This window comes from Esox lucius, chromosome 19, assembly GCF_011004845.1.
Source record: "Esox lucius isolate fEsoLuc1 chromosome 19, fEsoLuc1.pri, whole genome shotgun sequence".
Classification (NCBI taxonomy): Eukaryota; Metazoa; Chordata; class Actinopteri; order Esociformes; family Esocidae; genus Esox; species Esox lucius.
Genome location: NC_047587.1, coordinates 3,067,249 through 3,089,579, shown reverse-complemented (window position 1 = coordinate 3,089,579; position 22,331 = coordinate 3,067,249). Strand labels below are relative to the sequence as shown.

General features: G+C 45.4%; 1 protein-coding gene across 12 annotated transcripts in view; it reads right to left on the bottom strand.

Annotated features, from left to right (window-relative positions):
• Positions 1–22,331, bottom strand: part of myrf (myelin regulatory factor) — a 48,369-nt gene that overhangs the window by 9,865 nt on the left and 16,173 nt on the right. For 5 of the 12 annotated variants that reach the window (XM_029114957.2, XM_029114965.2, XM_029114967.2 and 2 more), the window contains exons 2-16: positions 15,091–15,181; positions 13,794–14,081; positions 12,585–12,646; positions 8,238–8,472; positions 7,876–7,976; positions 7,275–7,410; positions 5,253–5,448; positions 4,619–4,695; positions 3,896–4,006; positions 3,652–3,751; positions 2,949–3,149; positions 2,415–2,523; positions 1,307–1,416; positions 885–1,045; positions 583–655 (exon numbers count right to left, since the gene is read on the bottom strand). In XM_029114957.2, the coding sequence (XP_028970790.1) occupies positions 583–655; positions 885–1,045; positions 1,307–1,416; positions 2,415–2,523; positions 2,949–3,149; positions 3,652–3,751; positions 3,896–4,006; positions 4,619–4,695; positions 5,253–5,448; positions 7,275–7,410; positions 7,876–7,976; positions 8,238–8,472; positions 12,585–12,646; positions 13,794–14,081; positions 15,091–15,181 (2,051 nt within the window). The remainder of the gene's footprint in view (positions 1–582; positions 656–884; positions 1,046–1,306; positions 1,417–2,414; positions 2,524–2,948; positions 3,150–3,651; positions 3,752–3,895; positions 4,007–4,618; positions 4,696–5,252; positions 5,449–7,274; positions 7,411–7,875; positions 7,977–8,237; positions 8,473–12,584; positions 12,647–13,793; positions 14,082–15,090; positions 15,182–22,331) is intronic. The other 7 variants (XM_029114966.2, XM_029114959.2, XM_029114958.2 and 4 more) reach the window with 7 other exon arrangements.

Sequence of the window (22,331 nt, the reverse complement as noted above, 5' to 3'; positions counted from 1 at the left end):
CAACCAATAGCAGGCCAGATGTTCTCTGCATCTTGAAGTCCCTTCTCTTTTCTACTCGCTAACAAAAAACTTGCTAGCAAAAAATTTTTTGACAAGAAACGCATAACTGTGGTGTCCGGTTTCCCCATTATTTATGATGCTTCTCTGGCTTCAAGCAGAATTGTAATTCTAAAAATGGACGCATGGACGGTTTCAGAGATGGTTGGGATCACGGATGTGTGACACATGCATCACGTAAAATGAAGTCAACTGCTACTTGAACCACCATGATTTAGCGTCGTTGTAATACGTTTTTAATAGTGGAGTCACGCAAATACTAAATACTTGTTAATATTTGCAGAGATGGACGTTTCCCCTATACTGGTTGACTGGTTGTCGCAGGTATAAATTAGGAAGATATGTCCCGCCCGAGCGGGCAGTCTGCACGCTAGCGAAGGCTCCGCGACAGCTCGGCAGAGATTGAGCGATGTGCGAGTTGAGCGAGCGGACAGTCTGCACGTAGCATAAGAGAGAGAAAGGAGTGACAGGGAGACAGAGAGGGTTTGCATAGAGGTTAATATGGAGACAGAGATAAACGACTACCTTGCTTCCAGGTTTGACCGTCTTTTTCTTCAGGGGACCACTTCCTGACCTGCTGAACTGGCTTCCCGATTGGCTGGAAACAGACGCAGGAAGAAATATTGGCATATTCCATCACATACATTCAGTGCGTCAAATACAGAGGAGCTCCTGATTCAGGAAACTAATGGAATTACAGTTCAAACCACAAAAACAAACCAAATCAGGTGAAGCTGTTAGAAGTATTTGTCAGGTGGCCCTTCAGAAGAGGCTTTCAACCTGTTTGAATGTGTTTTAAAAAGGCGTAGCTGCGTGTTGCGTCCCACCTGACGGTGCCACCACTGACGCTGCTCTTCATGCTGTCCAGGCGGCGGAGTTTAGCCAGCTTCCTGCTCCAGCGCTCCAGCTCGTCAATACGAGTCTCCAGGTTGTCCGTCAGCTTACACAGCTCCTTCACTGCCCCAACGTTCTCCATGAAGATACGGTCCTACAGAGGAGTGAGAAGGAGGGATGGAGAGACGGAGAGACGGAGAGAAGGAGAGATGGAGGGACAGAGAGACGGAGAGAGAATTAAAGTTCAAAACTCTGGAAATCTTCCCCTGACAGATTCTTTTGACATCCTGAAAAACCATCTGGAAACTGTGAACAAACTTCCCAGAGTTTTCAAGAAACCTGATGGATTCCTAATATCAGGTGGTGTAAACACGCCTGAGGATGTTGGGTGATGTTTCCAGAATTCTTCTCTCACCTTGTTCACCACCAGCAGTTTGGGGATGGTCTCTCCGTTAGAGCAGATGATGTCTCCTCCCTCCTTCACAGCCTCGGGAAGAATCTGCTGCACCTCCTGGGCTATGACTCCTAGACCACACAAAACATCACTGTCACCTCCTGGACTATGACTCCTAGACCACACAAAACATCACTGTCACCTCCTGGACTATGACTCCTAGACCACACAAAACATCACTGTCACCTCCTGGACTATGACTCCTAGACCACACAAAACATCACTGTCACCTCCTGGACTATGACTCCTAGACCACACAAAACATCACTGTCACCTCCTGGGCTATGACTCCTAGACCACACAAAACATCACTGTCACCTCCTGGGCTATGACTCCTAGACCACACAAAACATCACTGTCACCTCCTGGACTATGACTCCTAGACCACACAAAACATCACTGTCACCTCCTGGGCTATGACTCCTAGACCACACAAAACATCACTGTCACCTCCTGGGCTATGACTCCTAGACCACACAAAACATCACTGTCACCTCCTGGGCTATGACTCCTAGACCACACAAAACATCACTGTCACCTCCTGGACTATGACTCCTAGACCACACAAAACATCACTGTCACCTCCTGGGCTATGACTCCTAGACCACACAAAACATCACTGTCACCTCCTGGGCTATGACTCCTAGACCACACAAAACATCACTGTCACCTCCTGGGCTATGACTCCTAGACCACACAAAACATCACTGTCACCTCCTGGGCTATGACTCCTGGGCTGTCAGCTCTTGGAAACACTGCAGAAACGCATCATAGAAGGACTAATGATACTGAGGATAGGATTTTAAATCAAATTTCATACCATTGTATACCTGACCCACAACCTAACAATAGAACCTAGCTGAAATTACAGAAAAATGCTTGGAGTTTTGTTATCTGGAACAGAGCTGGAGTTAAAACCTACAGGAGGGTAGATCTCCAGGAACAGGGTTGGAGTTAAAACCTACAGGAGGGCAGATCTCCAGGAACAGGGTTGGAGTTAAAACCTACAGGAGGGTAGATCTCCAGGAACAGGGTTGTTAAGTTGTTGTAAACAGTTTGTGCACATTACCAGTCTCTTGGCTGATGTCAATTCCAACACTGGAGGCAAACTCAGGTTTGAACTGATAGTGAACAAGTCTCATCTGACTGATCCGCTTCAGGTTATCAGTAGTGTCCACCTACACACACACACACACACACACACATGCTGATGATGACAACGTAGGCTTGCAGATGTGGATGTGATCATGGTTGGGCTTAATTCCATTTAAATTCAGAAAATAAACCAAATTACGATTCCTCATCGCAAGACATTAACGAAAGTTGAACTTGAGATTGTAGCTTCAGTTCGAATTGACTGGAACTGAAATGGGGTTGATCCCAACCCAGAAAATGAATCTGGAGCTGCATATGTAATGTATGGTTTTAGGAAAATTAGTAGAAGACAGGATATAACATGTTGCAAGTTATTGTAATATTGTACAGAGCACCTCCAAAACCAAACATTGTTAACTGTATGAAAAACAGGACTCCACGACCAAACAAACACACAATTACAGAACACACCTCTCTAGCACACACACACGCACACACACCCCCGCACCTCGTGGACGTTCTCTTTTGTTCGTATATCGGATGGGTGAACCAGCGACCCCATGACCTTCAGGTTGCCGTGGACGACCATGGCCTCGTCTGGCCGATCGGTGTTGACGCCCACCCGGCCGTGGTGATACACCGAGTCCGGCAGCTGGCCTCGCTGCCACAACACCTCACTGTCGCTCTCAAACTGGCCTGGGTTAGACGCCTGGAGCAGAGACAGAATGGTGTGGGGGGGGGGGGGGAGAGGGAGAGAGGGGAGAGAGAGGGAGGTTGGGGGGGGGACAACAAGGATATACTGAGAAGGTGCACAGATATGGGAGCTGTAAAATATCCTGCAAGTTCGTGTTCTCTGGTATTATCCCCAAACATGGATCAGCCTCCTAATATGATTGGCTGATCGGCATCTTCAGGAGCCTCAGACCCGGAATATAGAAACAGATATTTACACAACAGAATGTTGACCACCACAGATGAGGTCATACTGGTTGGGAAACGTTCCACCTCCATTCAGGAAGTCCAAGTTCCGACAGTAGAAGAAAACAGAGGTATTGAGACGAGAGAAGGACGGTCAGAGCGACACAGGTTCCCCTGACTCCCTCCCTCCCTCCCCCCCACACTCCAACCTCCCTCCCTCCCCTCCCCAACTCATGCAGACAGATATGGAAGACGTAAGAGGAGGACGGTCAGACAGACACGGCCAGACTGACAGAGGTTACCCTGACGATGATCCTCTCCGACACCTGAGCGGCCACCGTGAAGCTCTGACTGTGGGCCTGGGCTTGTAGCGCCACCACCAGCATGAAGTACCTGGGGACACACACAATGTCACTGAAGGCCTTGGACTGGGGCTTGCAGTCCAACCATCTCAAGTACTCATGTGTAACATGGGTTCATCTCACAGCTGCATCGTTCTGATCTCAAGGGAATCTATTGGTTGTTCAAAACTGTCACCTCTGGTCAGGGTTGGGTTTCCCCTTCTTCCTCATATTATTGGCTGTCGTCTCGCTGAAGTGTAGTCGTCCCACAGTCACCTTGGTGACCTGCTCTGGGGGCAGTGTCACTCTGCCGACACAAAAGTTCTGTCATTTGGTAACCTGCCCCGGGTGTAAATTAATATGTAGTAATGTGCAGTAACATGTAGTAATATTACAGTAATTACTGTGCAGTAATATGTAGAAATATGTTGTAATGTATGGTAATATGGATTTAAATGAAACTATGTATGAATATTAATGTGTATACAATATGTAGTAGTATAAGGCAATATATATACATTTGTAGTAATATGAAGTAGTACAGTATGCTGTGATATGTAGTAATATGAAGTAGTACAGTATGCTGTGATATGTAGTAATATGATGTAGCTAGTAATATTTATATTATAGTACAAATATTAAGTTATATATATTGATATGACATATAGTAATAGGAAGTAATAGGAAGTAAAATATAGTACAATTAATTAATATCTAGTAATATAGTAAGTAATATGAAGTTCTAAAAAAGCTAAATGTGGCAACAGAGCGAGCATTGTGCCTTTCTCTTACTAAAGGGGAATAATAAAAATAAAAGAAAAAGAAATACTCAAATTCGGTTGGTTAAGATGGTTAAGGACTCAGTAGAGTGCTGTGTCTGTGATGTAACATGTGATCACGGTCCTTTGGCTAGACTCACAGGACAGGTTTGAAGGGTCTCTTGCTGCGGTCAGACTGGGACTGCTCCACATTGATAGACTGGTTCATGGCCTCTAGCTGGAAGACAGACAAGAAGAGGTTAAATACAGCGCTGTTTCCCTGAATGGAGTGACATTTTTAACAGCCATTATCACCCCACTGATGATCATCCTAGCTATTATCAGACCACCATTACCAACCCAGCCATTACCATTTTCACTTGAACCATGATCACCCCAACCATTATCACTTGAACCATGATCACCCCAACCATTATCACCTGATCCATGATCACCCCAGCCATTATCACCTGATCCATGATCACCCCAGCCATTATCACCTGAACCATGATTACCCCAGCCATTATCACCCTAGCCATTATCACCTGAACCATGATCACCCCAACAATCATTACCCCGCCCATAATCACCCCATGTAAATGTATCACCCCAGCATTTGTTTTGTTTTCCTTTCTACTAATTGATGGTCTCGTTTCTCCACAAAGCCCAATTTTGATATTTCTGGACCAAACAGATCAGTACATTTGTGTAATAAAAGATGTGAGTAGTTTTTCCTTGTGAATGCATCCTTACCCACAAAAGGTTCTAATAAAGGATTACCCCCCGGTCATTCACCTTGACCCCATTGAGTTTCAGATAGAAGCAGTCGATGGGCTGGAGGCCCTCGCTGGTCTTGATGTACTTGGGATCTCCCAGCATGCCGCAGTACACTGTGACCTGGAAGTGGTTCTTCTTCTGGCACACAAAGGCATCGTCCGCCAGGGAGAAGTTGAAGCCCTTGTCTGCATCGACGCGGTATGTGGGCATTGGGCTGCCGAGAGAAAGTGAGTGAAAGAGTGAGAACAAACAGGCCGTCACCTCTGTGACTAAGGCCGTCACCTCTGTGACTAAGGCCGTCACCTCTGTGACTAAGGCCGTCACGTCTGTGACTAAGGCCGTTATTCAATGCAAAAACTTGGGACAGTCAGTGTCTGTTGAGATATTCTTCTGAGCCTATCTAGTTCTTATCACGCTGCTATCCAGGTGTGCTGGTCCAATACAATTCCATCGACAGGACTCGTAATTCGAAGGGGCAATGGAGGGAAACGATGTGCTTCAAGTACTGAAGGTTCACAATACTTTCAATTAGGTTAACAAGGGATAGACGCCTGACTAAGAGGCCTGTACAAGACATTTGGTTAGTGATAATTCTTTTCAACTAATTACTGGCTGTGTCCCATCCACTGTGGGAGAATGCAATTCCATTAATCACCAGCAGATGGAGACAGCAGCACAGTCATGTCGGAGGCCTCACAGACCCACCTGCTCTGGTATATGAGGACAAAGAGCATTCCTCAAACCCTGTTCATCGCATAATTCATTCTGTCATAAAGGTGAGTGTGTCAGCTGGGATAAGCCACATGTTGATGACGATAACAAAAAGGCACGCAACTCCCCATTAACACCACCCACGCCCCCCACCCCATTAACACCACCCACGCCCCCCACCCCATTAACACCACCCACGCCCCCCACCCCATTAACACCACTCACCCCCCACCCCATTAACACCACTCACCCCCTACCCCATTAACACCACCCACGCCCCCCACCCCATTAACACCACCCACCCCCTACCCCATTAACACCACCCACGCCCCCCACGCCCCCCACCCCATTAACACCACCTATGCCCCCCTACCCCATTAACACCACCCACGCCCCCTACTCCATTAACACCACCCACGCCCCCTATCCCATTAACACCACCCACGCCCCCCACCCCATTAACACCACCCACGCCCCCCCTACCCCATTAACACCACCCATACCCCCCCACCCCATTAACACCACCCACGCCCCCCACCCCATTAACACCACTCACCCCCTACCCCATTAACACCACCCACGCCCCCCACCCCATTAACACCACCCACGCCCCCCTACCCCATTAACACCACCCACGCCCCCCACCCCATTAACACCACTCACCCCCTACCCCATTAACACCACCTATGCCCCCCTACCCCATTAACACTACCCACGCCCCCTACCCCATTAACACCACCCACGCCCCCTATCCCATTAACACCACCCAAGCCCCCCTACCCCATTAACACCACCCACAAGCCCCCACCCCATTAACACCACCCACGCCCCCCACCCCATTAACACCCCTCACCCCCCACCCCATTAACACTACCCACAAGCCCCCACCCCATTAACTCCAGCCACAATTCCCCACCCCATTAACTCCACCCACCTACATACCCAACACCTCACGATCGTCTTGTTCTACACCTCACTCTCCCCCTCCCTAACCTCTTCTCCTTTTTTAGTTTTAAGCCCCTGCTCTCCTCTCCTCCTCTCCTCCCTCCTCCCCTCCCTTCATTCTATTTCTTAACCGAAACCCTCCTGGTACTCTCTCCCCCGCACGGCTCACCTCCAAGGAATTTGGAGAACCCTGTGTTTCATTCCTTTTTTTCTCTTTCTGGATAATTCAACCCCACATCCACGAACCCCACTACACATCTTTTCCCTCTGACCTTCTATCTCTCTGTCCCTCCCTCCCCCATCTCTACCTCCATCTCTCTCCCCCCTGTCTTGTTTAAGAACGACTGACCCAAGCCACCAAACGGTTTCCGTGGAGACACTCACAGCTCTTTGCAGTTGGCGTCGTACAGTGTCGTCCATTTGTTCTGCTGGTGTGGCTGCCACTTGATGCACTGGTAGTTGGGATCCAGGTATGAGTTGTCTGCATCTGCCATCAAACCTGGGCCAGAAACAATGTCTACTGGGTAAGGGGAAAACACAAGACCACATTTTAATCTGCACATTGTCATGCCTTTTGTTCACACATGTCTGGGGCCTGTCTCTGGTGGAGATAGTGCTGTAGCATGGGTGGCATTCTGGACTACTGCTTTTTTAGCACACTCTTCCCTATTTTTTATTGGTTTTTATTACTTCTATATTACTCCATATTTATTTTCAAGGGTTTTATTGACGTTAGGAATGAGAGAGGGGCAGGTGAAATGAGTGTAATGTCTTTCCCACTTTACATGAAATGGCCAAAATATATCTTTAAACATTTTTTGTTTCCGCCTGGCACATGAAAGTGGTCCTGTTGTGTGTTGTTTCCGTGGCCTTAGTGGGTTCATGTCTGGATTCACGGAGGAATGAGGAGAAAGAGAAAGATGAAAAAAAGAAAGAAAGAATGAAAGAAAGAGAAAGAAAGACAGACAAAGATATGCCTGCCTACCTGGCTCTTGTTTGATGATACCTGAGAGGATCTGAGCGTTCAGAGTGTTGTTGGGAGAGTCACAATGTTTCCTCTTCTTCGCTTGGTGGACTGGTATACCGCTACACACACACACACACACACACACGCACACACACACACACGTACACACACACACGTACACGCACACACACACACACATAAGGGTTTGAAGCATTTTACATGAAGGATGATGAACCTAAATGATGTTATCTTTCTCACTCTTCATACCGATTTTGTGGATCTCTAATCTACACACACTTTCTGCTCCCTCCCTCCCGATTGGTTGATTGACTGATTCATTGGTTGGTTGTTTAATTGATTAATTGGTCGTTTTTACTCACTCTTGTCCTTGCTGTTGTGGTTGATGCAGTAGTTGATGCAGCATCTGATTCTGTTGCATGTCCGGGCCACTCCCACTGGAGGTGGGGCCAATGGGGTACTGTGAGATCATTGGCTCGGGCTTCAGATACATGTCCCGGGGCATGCTGGGATAGCTGTGGCCATGTGGGAGGAGGGGGGGCGGAGGGGTCATATGACACATGTTTTCTGGTGTCATGGTCCTCAGCATATGGGTGTCTGGAAGACGAAGATACTTTGATTTCATAAAATATATATATATTTTGCAATTCTTATATATTTTCTACCCCCAATTTCACATTGTCCAATTGGTCGAGGCCTGTGAGGGACAGCCAAAGGTTGAGACGTGTTTCCTTCAACACATCTATCATCTATCTCTGATTCTTGTCACACAGCTCACTCAACGCGGACTTCACTGCTGGAACACGTCCATTCCAGGCGATCGCATTCCCCAGCCGCCAACCACAGTGCAGCCAGCTGGCACCCAAACTACTCCAAGGAGCAACTAGAGGGAATCTGACAAGGCAGACCAGTCCGACATCCAAAAGTAGCTGTCAGTGTGAATATGTGCCAGCTTTCAAAGAAATTCATGTGGTAAATAGGGAGCGTTTAGGTAATGTCAGGAAGGAAAAGGCTTTTCAGAAGGTTCCATCTGCAAAAAGGTGATTCTGAAATAATTGTCTTCAAAGCTCAGAAGACTCCCTAGTTTGCTTAACCCTTGTGTTATTTTGGATTATTCGGGAATGCTGAAGACTTGCAGCACAGTGAAAAGAACAACAATCGGTTAATAACAAGGTTTTGCAAAATGACTGAAATGTATCAATGCCCAAGGTGACGACAGATGCAGCATGTCCAGAACAGGGAACATTCTTCATCTCAGATATATGAGCCAGACACAGTGATACATATGACCTACTGACCAGGGATCCTAGTCCAGGGAATTTGTGATTTTTGGTAGAAACAATAATAATGTCTGTATATGAATATTCCAGTGTGACCCTTCCCTTCTATCAAGATTTCATACAGAATCATTTTTCATTCTGTCTCCTCGCCTGTAATCAGGCCAGGTTCCCTCCACCCTGTGATAATGGCACTTTCTATTGTTCCTTCCTAGACGATAAGACCTTCCACACCTCCTCCTCTGAAAGACCAACACAGGTGTGTGTGTGTGTGTGTGTCCGTGTGTGGGTGTGTGGGTTGGGGGAGGACCTACATAGGCTACTCTTCAAAAAGCCTCCAACTTATGTTGGAATGCTGAAACATTCATACAGTATTCTGATTGTGAGGATTGTACTAAACGGAACCCATCTGTTATTCTAACATTCCAGAGTTCCACCAGGACCTGAACTAACCGGTTCTGAATTCTAGATTCATACCTTACCTCTGTGATCTAAAATATAGATCCCAGAAGTCTTGATTTATTTCAATGAACGTCTGATTAATAAATAACCATTTCTCACATCTACATTTACTGATTAACGGAATTCTGTTCTGCTCTCGTTCTTCCGTTAAAATGAGATGAACAGATGAGTAACGTCTATTGATCTACGGAGACATGGAGCAGCATGAGGAAAACACACCTACTGTCCTTGTAAGAATTCCCAAATGTCACCCACTACGCTGTGTAGTGTCCTACCTCAGCACTCTATCCCCTATGTAGTCCACTACTTTAGACCCAAACTAGGGCACCAGATGGGTTGTCCTGGTAGTATACCTGTGAAAAGAGTCTCCATCATCTGTCCATTTCTCTCCGGCTCCACTCCCTCGTTCACCATGGAGCTGCTGAGACAACATTGTCCTCCAACTCACCCATGTCGCTTTTCACCAAACTCACATGGTCTGAATAGTATTTTAATCCATTCACTGACTAACCTGAGTCAAGAGTCACCTCCAAGTCTCTTGTTTTCTTAGTCTAACTCATACTTTCACTGCAGCACTTCAGCACGTTATCTCTCTCTCTGTGTAGCTCTCTCTCTTTCTGTAGCTCATTCTCTTTCTCTCTCCATATCTCCTTTCTTCTTACTAATAACCAGAACAACTTATCCTTTACTCAAGACTCTGGAACCTTGTTCCTGGAGAACTACCCCCTTGTAGGTTTTAATAATAATTAGCCTGACAATCTGACCACTGTGAATTGCTTGATGCCAGTTAGGCCTGCTTTCGTAAAAATAATACATAAATAATGGCCAATTGGCATGTGGATAGTCACTGGACAGCAGGAAAATACCACTCAATGGAAGCCTGTTTGGATTTGGTATCACTCCAATCACATCACCAATCACATTAGCAATCGCATCTCTCCAATCACATCACTCCAATCACATCACCAATCACATAATTCCAATCATATTATATTAATGCCCTTCATAATTCCAATCATATTATATTAATGCCCTTCAACTCAGTTACACTAGATAGTGTAACAGAGTTGAGAATCTAGAGTCCACACCTACATCTAGTATGACAATACCAATTTACAGCAAGTTAACATATTACAGTTTCACAGCATGGGCTTTTCTTTTAACAAAAAAGATCTGACTAAATACCAATGCTGTCATTAAAGAGCATGAATATCCAGAAAACAAAGACAGTATGTTCTAACCTTTTCCATGTTGTCCTTAACAAATGCTGTATAGAAAATAAAATACATAAAGCAAATAAATCACAGCAAAAACAAAGCAATTTCTAAAATGTATTTTACACATATATTGTTCTCTATACAGTGTGGTAAATTATTGTTAAGTTAAGTTAAGTCACTGTGGAATATTCTTACTGTGGTTGCCACAGTTCATCTGCAGAAACTGGACAGGACCAGCAGCCCATCCTCTCAGGGATTGTACTGGATCAGCAGCCCAGCCTCTCAGAAACTGGACTGGACCAGCGGCCCAGCCTTCCAGAAACTGGACTGGACCAGCAGCCCAGCCTCTCAGAAACTGGACAGGACCAACAGCACAGCCTCTCAGAAACTGGACAGGACCAACAGCCCAGCCTCTCAGAAACTGGACTGGACCAGCAGCCCAGCCTCTCAGAAACTGGACAAGACCAACAGCCCAGCCTCTCAGAAACTGGACAGGACCAGCAGCCCAGCCTCTCAGAAACTGGACAGGACCAACAGCCCAGCCTCTCAGAAACTGGACAGGACCAGCAGCCCAGCCTCTCAGAAACTGGACAGGACCAACAGCCCAGCCTCTCAGAAACTGGACAGGACCAACAGCCCAGCCTCTCAGAAACTGGACAGAACCAGCAGCCCAGCCTCTCAGAAACTGGACAGGACCAACAGCCCAGCCTCTCAGAAACTGGACAGGACCAACAGCCCAGCTTCTCAGAAACTGGACAGGACCAGCAGCCCAGCCTCTCAGAAACTGGACAGGACCAACAGCCCAGCCTCTCAGAAACTGGACAGGACCAACAGCCCAGCCTCTCAGAAACTGGACAGGACCAGCAGCCCAGCCTCTCAGAAACTGGACAGGACCAACAGCCCAGCCTCTCAGAAACTGGACAGGACCAACAGCCCAGCCTCTCAGAAACTGGACAGGACCAGCAGCCCAGCCTCTCAGAGTGATCATGGTCTTTGAATTCCACTCCACCACCCATCTTGCAACTAGCAACTCATAGGTGACCTCCTTGTGAGCATAAGAACTGACTGCTGATTGAACAGTTGTAGTTTGTATCAGTTATTATGAAACGTTTTGATTTAGTTTGACCTGATTTACTCATGTTTAATAGAATGTTGTGTTTACTCTCTGTGTGCTCAGCATTCACAATGTGTGTGAAAGCAATGAGAAATTACTAACTGTTTTGCACACAAAGAAGACTGCTGTGCTCATTAGGTTTTAATGGAGATCAACTTGACCCCAGTTTCATTAAAAGTATCTTAGCAATTGAAGAAAAAATGTAAAACAAATCATTAAACAAATCAGTGGAGCAAAAACACATTTTAAAACATTACTAATATCAGTTTTCTTTTTTACTATTTGCCCATTGTTACAAAACAGTGCATAAGTTTGTTTATGTACAATTTATTGTCTAATTTCTGTTCATTATTATTTTCTCATTATAGTGGCTGTTATCCACTTGTGTTGGCAATGATTCCCACGCCAATAAATTGCTTCAAGTTTAAATGAAACTACGGACGATAAAAGCAGGTGAGTGAGAGAGACGAGGTGACAGACAGAGAGAAAGAGAAACAGAAAGAAATGGAGAGACAGAGAGAGAAAAAGAGAGAAAGATATGGAGAGGAAGAGAGAGAAGGAGAGAGAGTAGAGGTAGGGAGAGAGACAGAAAGAAAGAAAAAGGAGAGCTGAGGTGAGACAGAGAGATCTCAGACTTACCATTGACCTGTTGAGGGGAGTAGGGCTCAGAACTGGAATCTGGGGGTGACTCCGGGAGCGTCCTGGAACAATGACAAATACAGTGCAATCAATGACAAATACAGTGCAATCAATGACAAATACAGTGCAATCAATGACAAATACAGTGCAATCAATGACAAATACAGTGCGACCAACGCAGGGAAAAAGCAAGACAGTGACTTAATGGCTCTTATCTGGGGTAACTGCCTTGAGCGATGTCGCTCTGGACAACAGCGTCTGCCAAATCAGTGGTACAAAAAACCCTCAAAATCACCTGAAATCAAATCCATATTTGGTTTGATGTTACTTCCGATTTAATCAAGAAACTCTAAACATTTTGGTCCTCCGTGTTTTGTTAGAATACTCAATTCCCAGCAGCCAACTCAAGGCCAACTCAACCAAACATGACTCAAACACAACAGACTTTTAGTTATCGGTGGTTAAAGTTAGCTGAAGGTATTAACAGCTGTTTGAATAACAACCAATGGATTCCAGTTCCTCTAGATATGACGTATGGCCTTTTCAGGCCACGAGTTCACCAGTTTTGGACACTGACGAACCCCCAGCTCGCTCACCCGCCCTTCTTGGCTGGCCAGTGGTTTGTTTGTCCAAGTGGAGTTTAATCAAGCGCTGATTGCAGGATGGAGCTGAACGTGGACACAGTGCCGTGTGATGAAGGACAACTATTCGGTAATTGTAGACAAGATCAATCTGTCTGATTCAGAGCATGACTCACAGTTTCCATGACACAACATCACTAGGACTTTCTAGTACCAGATACAGGAAATATCTTCACCTCCCGTCTTCATACACTATTCTCTCCACAATACCAGACTCCTACTAAAGCCCCTCTAATTAATCAGACGTCCTCAATGAGTTCATTGATATTAACATGAATGACCACACAGCTCTGTTGTAGGGACCATCTTTTATCTAAAGTCTATCGTAAGAAGTGTACTTAGTTAACTGGCAACTAAAGCCTGGTATCCAGAACTTGAGTCAGCTGAGTGGACCGGAACCCAGGGTGAGTAAGTTGATTGTACCAGAACCCAGGCTAAGTCGGTTGATTGTACCAGAACCCAGGCTGAGTCTCTTGAGTGGACCGGAACCCAGGTCGAGTCGGTTGATTGGACCGGAACCCGGGCTGAGTCAGCTGAGTGGACCAGAACCCAGGCTTAGTTGGCTCACCCTGGTGTGTAGTGGCCTCTGTGTTCAGGCTTGATGTGGTTCTGCTGCTGGTTCTGCTGCTGGTTCTGTTGCTGGTTCTGCTGCCCCAGACAGGGGTAGGTGTTGTGTCTGTGCAGGCCCAGGGGCGGGGGATAGGGTGTCTGACAGGGCTGGTGATGGGGGTTCCCCTGGCGGAGGGGAATAGGGGGACTCACGCCACACAGCAGACCCCCAGAAGAGGACACTCCGGCCTGGGGTGATGAATAGGAGTTCGGCCCTGGGGCTCCGCTGTGGACCTCTGAGAAACAGCTGTAAAAAATCAGGGAATTTATTTTATTCATTAATTTTCATTTGGAAATCACAATAAGGATTGTGATTGAAATACCTTTCTAGTTAATTCAAAATAATGTTTCTGTTAACACTTTGCATTGACCAGCCTTATATAGACAAAGTTATAGTATTATTAGTTCAGTTGGAAATGCCAATACCTAAAGTCTATGATCTGGATGTTGTGTTTTGTCATAGAGAGGTTTAGAGGCATTCATTGGCTGAAAGGTTATTTCAGCATGGACAGCGCCAATTAAAGCATCCAACATTTTATTCTACTGTATATGTAGGTAATGTGTGTTGGACCTCCGATAAAGTAGGAAGTACCATTCACCTTTATTAAAATGGAGTTGTGCCTTTGATGTTGTTCATGACCTAACTGACATGATAATGAGGACAGTGTCCTCCTCTATGGGTGTGTCGCATTCATCAGGATTTTTTTTTTAGAAAACCCTATCCAGGGGAAAACGTAATAAGATTTATATTGTCATTAAACACCTCCTAAAAGCCTCCCTTTTTAAGTAATTTTTTTGTTTTCTGTTTGGTCCCTAGGCAACACAACCAAGGTCTGACCTCCTTCTGGTTGGGTCACACTGATAGACTGGTCCTGGATCTTTTTCAACTGCCTTGGCTCCCTGTATGGTTATTTGGCAATCAGAAGAGTTGGCATGGCAACAATCATGAGAGGTGTTCAGGAAGTAGAAACAGGTCTGGGAAATGGCTATGACTGTGGCCCAAAAACAACATTTACCACACATCTCACCATGTCATGTGTACAAATCACCAAACAGAAGAAAACATAAACAGAGAGGAACTGACTGAGCCTGTCCATTACAACCCTGACGGTGAGGTCTTACGTTGTAAAAGACTTTACACAAGTTGTTCTCAACTCCGGCCCGGAGGTCTACCGATTTTTGTTCCTGCCCTCTAATCATGGAGCAGTACTCAGGGATTCCCTGTGTGGAGGAGAACCCCTCCAGGAGCCACTCACATGTCAGTGCTGTCGTCCTCCTTGCTGATGTACTCCTCCAGAATACTGGTATCAATGTTAGCTGGCTCCAGGGAGCTGGTGATGTCATGACCTAGGAGAGGAAGAGGCAAGGGAGCAGAGGGAGTGAGGGGAGAGAAGAAAGGAAAAGGGGAGAGGGGAGAGGGAGAGAGAGAAAGAAAGAATGACGGGAAAGATACAGAGGGAGAGATGGATAAATATTCCTACATATTTCTATTTTTTTATATTACAACTTTCTTCAAATTCCCATTTATTCAAAATCATCCAGAAATCCCACTTTGACAATTCTGACATCCAGAAATGAGAAAAAAGGCAATAGAATGGAATTCGGATCCACTGCAGGAATTCTAAGACTGAGGCTGATTCATCATCACAGACACGTGTGTTTGAATAAAGATAATTCAGTAGATCTAATTGATTTATGCCAGGTACAGAAGATTCAGTGAATCAAATTAATTCAAAGCAATTCAGTAGGTCTTTCAGTGGGTCTTTACCGTGGTTTCACCAGATGAGTGTAACTAAGAACATATTTTCTTATTTTCAGTAATGACCTGGGAGAAATTTCTATCTTGCTCAGCAACAGATTTTTTATTTATTTTTTATCTTGCCAGCTTGGAGATTAGAATTAGAAACCTTTTGTTTAACTGTCTCAACCCTCTTGACTGCCAGGGTAGATGGGTGAAATGGATTCAGGCAGGGAACAGATGATGCAGTAGATCTAGTTGATTCAGGCTGGGAACAGATGATGCAGTAGATCTAATTGATTCAGGCTGGGAACAGATGATGCAGTAAATCTAATTGATTGAGGCTGGGAACAGATGATGCAGTAGATCTAATTGATTGAGGCTGGGAACAGATGATGCAGTAGATCTAATTGATTGAGGCTGGGAACAGGTGATGCAGTAGATCTAATTGATTGAGGCTGGGAACAGATGATGCAGTAAATCTAAATGATTGAGGCTGGGAACAGATGATGCAGTAGATGTAACTGATTCAGGCTGGGAACAGATGATGCAGTAGATCTAATTGATTGAAGCTGGGAACAGATGATGCAGTAGATCTAATTGCTTTGGCTGTCCAATACTCACCTCACTAGGTTTGGTATATAGGTTTGGTATATAGGTTTGGTATCCTTCCTGGTTCCATACTAAACCATAACCTTCATCTTAATTATCATGAGCACACTCACCCTCGTTGTCATCATTATCATCATTATCAACGGTTATGTGGTCACCAACCTATAACAGTGCAAAGCCAACCTGCACCCATGATGCAGTGTGACAGTGATAGAGTGAAGACCTACATCTTGCTCATCTCAGTGGCTCTCCGACGCGTATGTCGCTCATGGCCGGCCTGCACTGCTAGCCTACAGACGACACTGGAAGCGAGGGGGTCTAAACGGGTCTAAGGGGTCTAAACTGGTCTAAGGGGTCTAAACGGGTCTAAGGGGGTCTAAACTGGTCTAAGGGGTCTAAACTGGTCTAAGGGGTCTAAACTGGTCTAAGGGGGTCTAAACTGGTCTAAGGGGTCTAAACTGGTCTAAGGGGTCTAAACTGGTCTAAGGGGGTCTAAACTGGTCTAAGGGGTCTAAACTGGTCTAAGGGGGTCTAAACTGGTCTAAGGGGTCTAAACTGGTCAAAGGGGTCTAAACTGGTCTAAGGGGGTCTAAACTGGTCTAAGGGGTCTAAGCGTTGGCATGTGAAATAATGAAAGCTTTTTCCAGCTCCTGTCACCAACACCTCCCCACCCCTCCTGTCCCCCCCCCCCTCCTTCCAGGAACCAGTCCCCCCCTTCTCAGCTAAAGCTCCCCCAAATCCCCAACCCATGACCCAGTCTCGTGATCCTCATGAACACCAACATGTAGGCACATACTTAAACACACACACACACACACACACACACATAACACAAACAAACAACCATGCCCCTCTACCTGTTCCCCTAAACACAAACAAACAACTATATGCCTTTACAAAGATCATTTAAAGCATGTCTTTTTTTAATCCTTCAAGTTTCGGTGGCAGCGAAATTGATAAAGATTGGTATGGTTGCATCGAGAGGGGTGTGGTTAGGTAGAGAGGGGTGTGGTTAGGTAGAGAGGGGTGTGGTTAGGTAGAGAGGGATGTGGTTAGGTAGAGAGGGGTGTGGTTAGGTAGAGAGGGATGTGGTTACATCGAGAGGGGTGTGGTTAGGTAGAGAGGGGTGTGGTTAGGTAGAGAGGGGTGTGGTTAGGTAGAGAGGGGTGTGGTTAGGTAGAGAGGGGTGTGGTTAGGTAGAGAGGGATGTGGTTAGGTAGAAAGGGGTGTGGTTAGGTAGAGAGGGGTGTGGTTAGGTGGTTAAGGGTCATGCAATGGATGGGCCGATGGAAAGATGACTCCCACATGTCTCTCACTCCCCCAAACCCAGACATCTCTCTCACTCCCCCCAAACTCAGACATCTCTCACTCCCCCAAACCCAGACATCTCACTCACTCCCTCAAACCCAGACATCTCTCTCACTCCCCCAAACCCAAACATCTCTCTCACTCCCCCAAACCCAGATATCTCTCTCACTCCCCCAAACCCAGACAACTCTCTCATTCCCCCAAACCCAGACATCTCTCTCACTCCCCCCAAACCCAGACATCTCTCTCACTCCCCCCAAACCCAGACATCTCTCTCTCTCACTCCCCCAAACCCAGACATCTCTCGCACTCCCCCAAACCCAGACATCTCTCTCACTCCCCCCAAACCCAGACATCTCTTTCACTCCCCCTAAACCATCAATCAATCAATCAAATGTATTGCAGTTGTCACAAAGTGCTTTTACAGAGACACCCGGCCTTAAACCCCAAGGGGTAAACAACAGTAGTGTTGGATTTCAGTGGCTAGGAAAAACTCCCTAAGAAGGCCGAATTTTAGGAAGAAACCTAGAGAGGACCCAGGCTCAGAGGAGTGACCAGTCCTCTTCTGGCTGTGCCGGGTGAGATATTAAGAGTCCAATTGGAATCATTAATAAATGTATCTGGGCTAAATCCAGAGTCTATTTAAATTTAGACTAGGTCAGAAGCATGACCAGATGGACAAGGACAGGGACAGCAACGGGCCCCCCAAACCAGGTGTGGACCAGGACCTCATGTCCTCCAAAAGTTTAAAACGGGAGAAGACTGGGAATATTCAGAAAATGCATTCCTCATATCAACAACGATTTATAGTTGAGAAGAACTTAGTGGGGAAGGAGAACTGACCCAATCCCCCAGCACAATAGTATAGCAGCGTATGGTAAACCCACATTTCTCTCTCTTCATCCTCTACAAACATTGTTCTCACTCTCCTGTTCTCCCCCTAAATGTAGACTTTGCCTATTTGCTCTCCAATTTCTCTCTCTCTCTCTCTTTTAGTCTTTGATAGATTAAGCTGCTACTCAGTTGGAATGTCAAGAATGCCTCTGTTAGTGTTGGAAAAAATGATCTTCCTTCTCTCTCATCTCTGTCTTTACTCTCATCTCTCTGTCTTTACTCTCTCATCTCTGTCTTTACTCTCATCTCAAATTTCTCCTGATTTCAGAAATCACTTGATTGGTGTTCAGCCACCTCTGAATGTCTCATGTCCCAGTCCATGTTCACTCACCATTATCCCATACCCTAACCCATATTCTAAACCTAACCTTATCAACTTTATCAACAGAGAGTTTGTTGAAAGTTTGTTCATAGTATTATTATCTACACAACATCTACAAATGGAAATTGGGACTCTCAAAATAAAGTGTGACCCAAACATCAATCCATGCCTGAACTACAGTAGATTCATCTTCTGTCTCTCCTTCTCTCTGTCTCTTCTTCTCTCTCCTCTCTCCTTCTCTCTGTCTCTCCTTCTCTCTGTCTCTCCTTCTCTCTCTCTCCTCTCTGTCTCTCCTTCTCTCTCGCTCTCCTCTCTGTCTCTCCTTCTCTCTCTCTCCTCTCTGTCTCTCCTTCTCTGTCGCTCTATTCCTCTTTCTCTCTATTCCTCTCTGTCTCGCCTTCTCTTTCGCTCTCCTCTCTGTCTCTCTTTCTCTCTCTCTCCTTTTCTCTGTCCCTCCTCTCTCTCTCCTCTCTGTCTTTCCTTCTCTCTCCTTCTCTCTCTCTCTATTCCTCTCTCTCTCTATTCCTCTCTGTCTCTCTATTCCTCTCTCTCTCTATTCCTCTCTGTCTCTCTCTCTTTATTTCTCTCTCTCTCTATTCCTCTCTGTCTCTCTATTTCTCTCTGTCTCTCTATTCCTCTGTCTGTGTGTTTCTGTCTCTCATCTTATTTTCTCTATAATTCATCCAATCTACAATACTACAATCCTTCCTAGAATAAGAGGAACTTTTAACGTAAAACGACACATCTTACTAACTACGCTTTTGTTTAATTGGCACATTTATCAATTCCCTGCACCATTCCCAGGTCCTTTGTTTATTAAAGTAAGATCTGAATTTTGATTATACAAGAATGGTATATGAGACCGTATTCCACGAGTTTGACATCTATTTTCACTGCTCTAATTGGTCAATAGTTTATAGTTTATCAGCAATGCCTCTCAGGGGTTTGTGAAATATTGCCATTATACCAGAGCTAAGTTCTGTATCCAAACTCTGGGGTGCGTCGTGCCTAAGAACAGCTCTTAGCCTTGGTATATTGGCCATATACCACACCCCCTCCTGCTTTATCACTTAATTAAACTCTGAAGCAGGGCCTATAAAATCAGTTCAACTTTTTTTATTTCTGTTATCTTGCATGTTCTTCACTCTTAAATTGCAATGTAATAGAGAAACAAGGCGTGCCTAGCTCAGCCGGACCGCAGTAGAAAGCATTAGTCGTGGCTGCCCTCTCAAAATTTGAACCCAGGACGCCCACGTGAAAAGCTGTATCTTTGACCACTACGCCAAAGAGCTGACCATTTACCAGGTGTCAGTATAGCATATTGACATTATATAATATTGTCACGCATCAACGTCATGTCAAGTGTAAATATTTAGCTACCCACCATTGAGTGTTGTGTTAAACTGACTAACGTTTCTTATGAAGTTTACTTCCACCACAAGTTGCATCTATGAATTCCATGACTTTTTCCAATGGCCGTTTTAAAAAGCTTATTAGCCAGTAACATATCGCTAGACACCATCCTGCTGCTAAAATAACGTGAATGAAGCCTCATTTTGGCCGTCACTACAGTAAACAGTTTCATTTTAGGCCTCCCGTAGCTACAGAAGGTTGTAGCCAGCAACGTTTTTGTCTATCCTGAACAAATCCTCTTTTGCCACTGGCTGTTTTAACAGCTAATTAGCCATTCGTGAATGACTTTGAATACCTATCAATACAGGTGACGATAACTGACTTTTGTCAAGTGAAAAGACGAGAGAATCGTGTAGCCAGCAAAGTGTTTGTCTATCCTGAACAAATCCTAACATCCACCAGAACCGTTTCCTTTTAGGCTTCCTATTACGTAGCTACATAAGGTTATAACCTCAGTTATAATGTGTTCAGACTGTCGAAGGCGGGACCTGTTGTTCCAGAGCGTCTCTAAACACTACGCTATTTAACAAGGGGCAGTCAGGCAGTCAGGGACGAATGGACTCACTCAGTCACTCAGTAAGAGACATTTGCTCTTCTAGGCTGGCTCACGCTTACGCGGTCCGGCAAAACATTTATTGGATGTAACAGCTGGTCATGGCCAGTGCCGTGTGTAGTTATGTTCTATTTTACCTGTTTCTATGTTCAGTTTAGTTGTTAAGTTCCTATTTAAGTTCCTCTTGCCCTAGTGTTTCTTGTTTCTTGTTTGTGACGTTGGACAGACTGAGAACCAAGGTTTTTGGGTAATTCACTGAATAATAATAATAGCACTATGAGTATGCATAACCATTTCAAGGTTTAGGACGTAAATTGCACATATTCCATGTAAAAAAAAATAAATCAGGCCCCTCATCTTGAGCTGTGAGCCAGGCCGGTAGACCACGAACACCCCTGGAAATCCCAAAAGGTCCTCTTCTGTCTTCTGTCAAATAAGGACCAACTTGCAGCCCACCAAAACAAAGACCAAGTGGGTCCTAAATGCGCTGCTTTAGTCCCCTGCTTCTGAACACAGCCCAGAGGGAACAGGTCGCGCCATTGTGGACACAAACCTACGAGTCAAAAGAGGGTGACTAATCTTAGAAAGAGAAACACTTAGTATTAGTTTGAAGGCTGTGAATGATGCCACAACCAGGGGGAGGAGAGGAGGTGAGTGGGAGAGGGGGATGGGTGGAGGAGTGTGTGTGTGTGTGTGGGGGGGGGGGGGGGTTGGTTTTCCTTTAATAATGTCCAGATGTGCACCCCAGCCCAAACTGGCAGTAAATTCAGGCTGGCAGCACTGATAACGAGAGAGGGAGAGATGGAGGGAGAGACAGGAGAGGGAAAAGGAGAGGCAGAGGAGAAAATGGGAGGATGGAAGGATGCATGAAAAACATGTGGATTGGAAAAGAGGGTGAATAGGAAAAGGACAGAGAGAGAGGGAGGGAGACTGGGGGAGGGAGGGAGACTGGAAGAAAGGGGGAGGGAGGAAGACCAGGGGGAAGAGGGAGTAGGGAGATGGGGGAAAAGGGGGAGGGAGACCAGGGAAGAGGGAGTGAGGAAGATAAAAACAGCTAGAACTCTAATACAAGTGATATCCTTTGGAAATGGGTGACAAACCTGAAAAGATGGAGAAAAAACGACAGAGTAGAAGATCAAGACGGAACAAGGAGAGATTGAAATGAGAGAAAACCTAATGGAAATAGAGAGTTTCAAGTCATAGAGGAATAATGTAATCTCCAATATGTGCAGTGAATCACCAGTTATCAGAATTTGAAATAAAACGTGGGTTGATACAAGATAAGGATGTGATACGTATACATACATCACTAGTGAATTCTAACCAGCTGTACTATGTCTACAGGCACTATGTCACTAGTGAATTTTAACCAGCTGTGCTATATCTACAGGCACTATGTCACTAGTGAACTTTAAGCAGCTGTACTATGTCAACAGGCACTATGTCACTAGTGAAATATATAACCAGAACTATTTTGCCAACAGGCACTAAATCTCTAGTGAACTATACTAGTCCGAAACATTTAAAATGTTTACATTCTAGATTCTTCACAACAGCAATCAGGGTTTAGTGCCTTGCTCAATGGCACAATAACAAACATGTTTTTCCTTGTGGAGATCAGGGCCTCCGTTACTGGCCAAAACTCTTGTCTACTCGA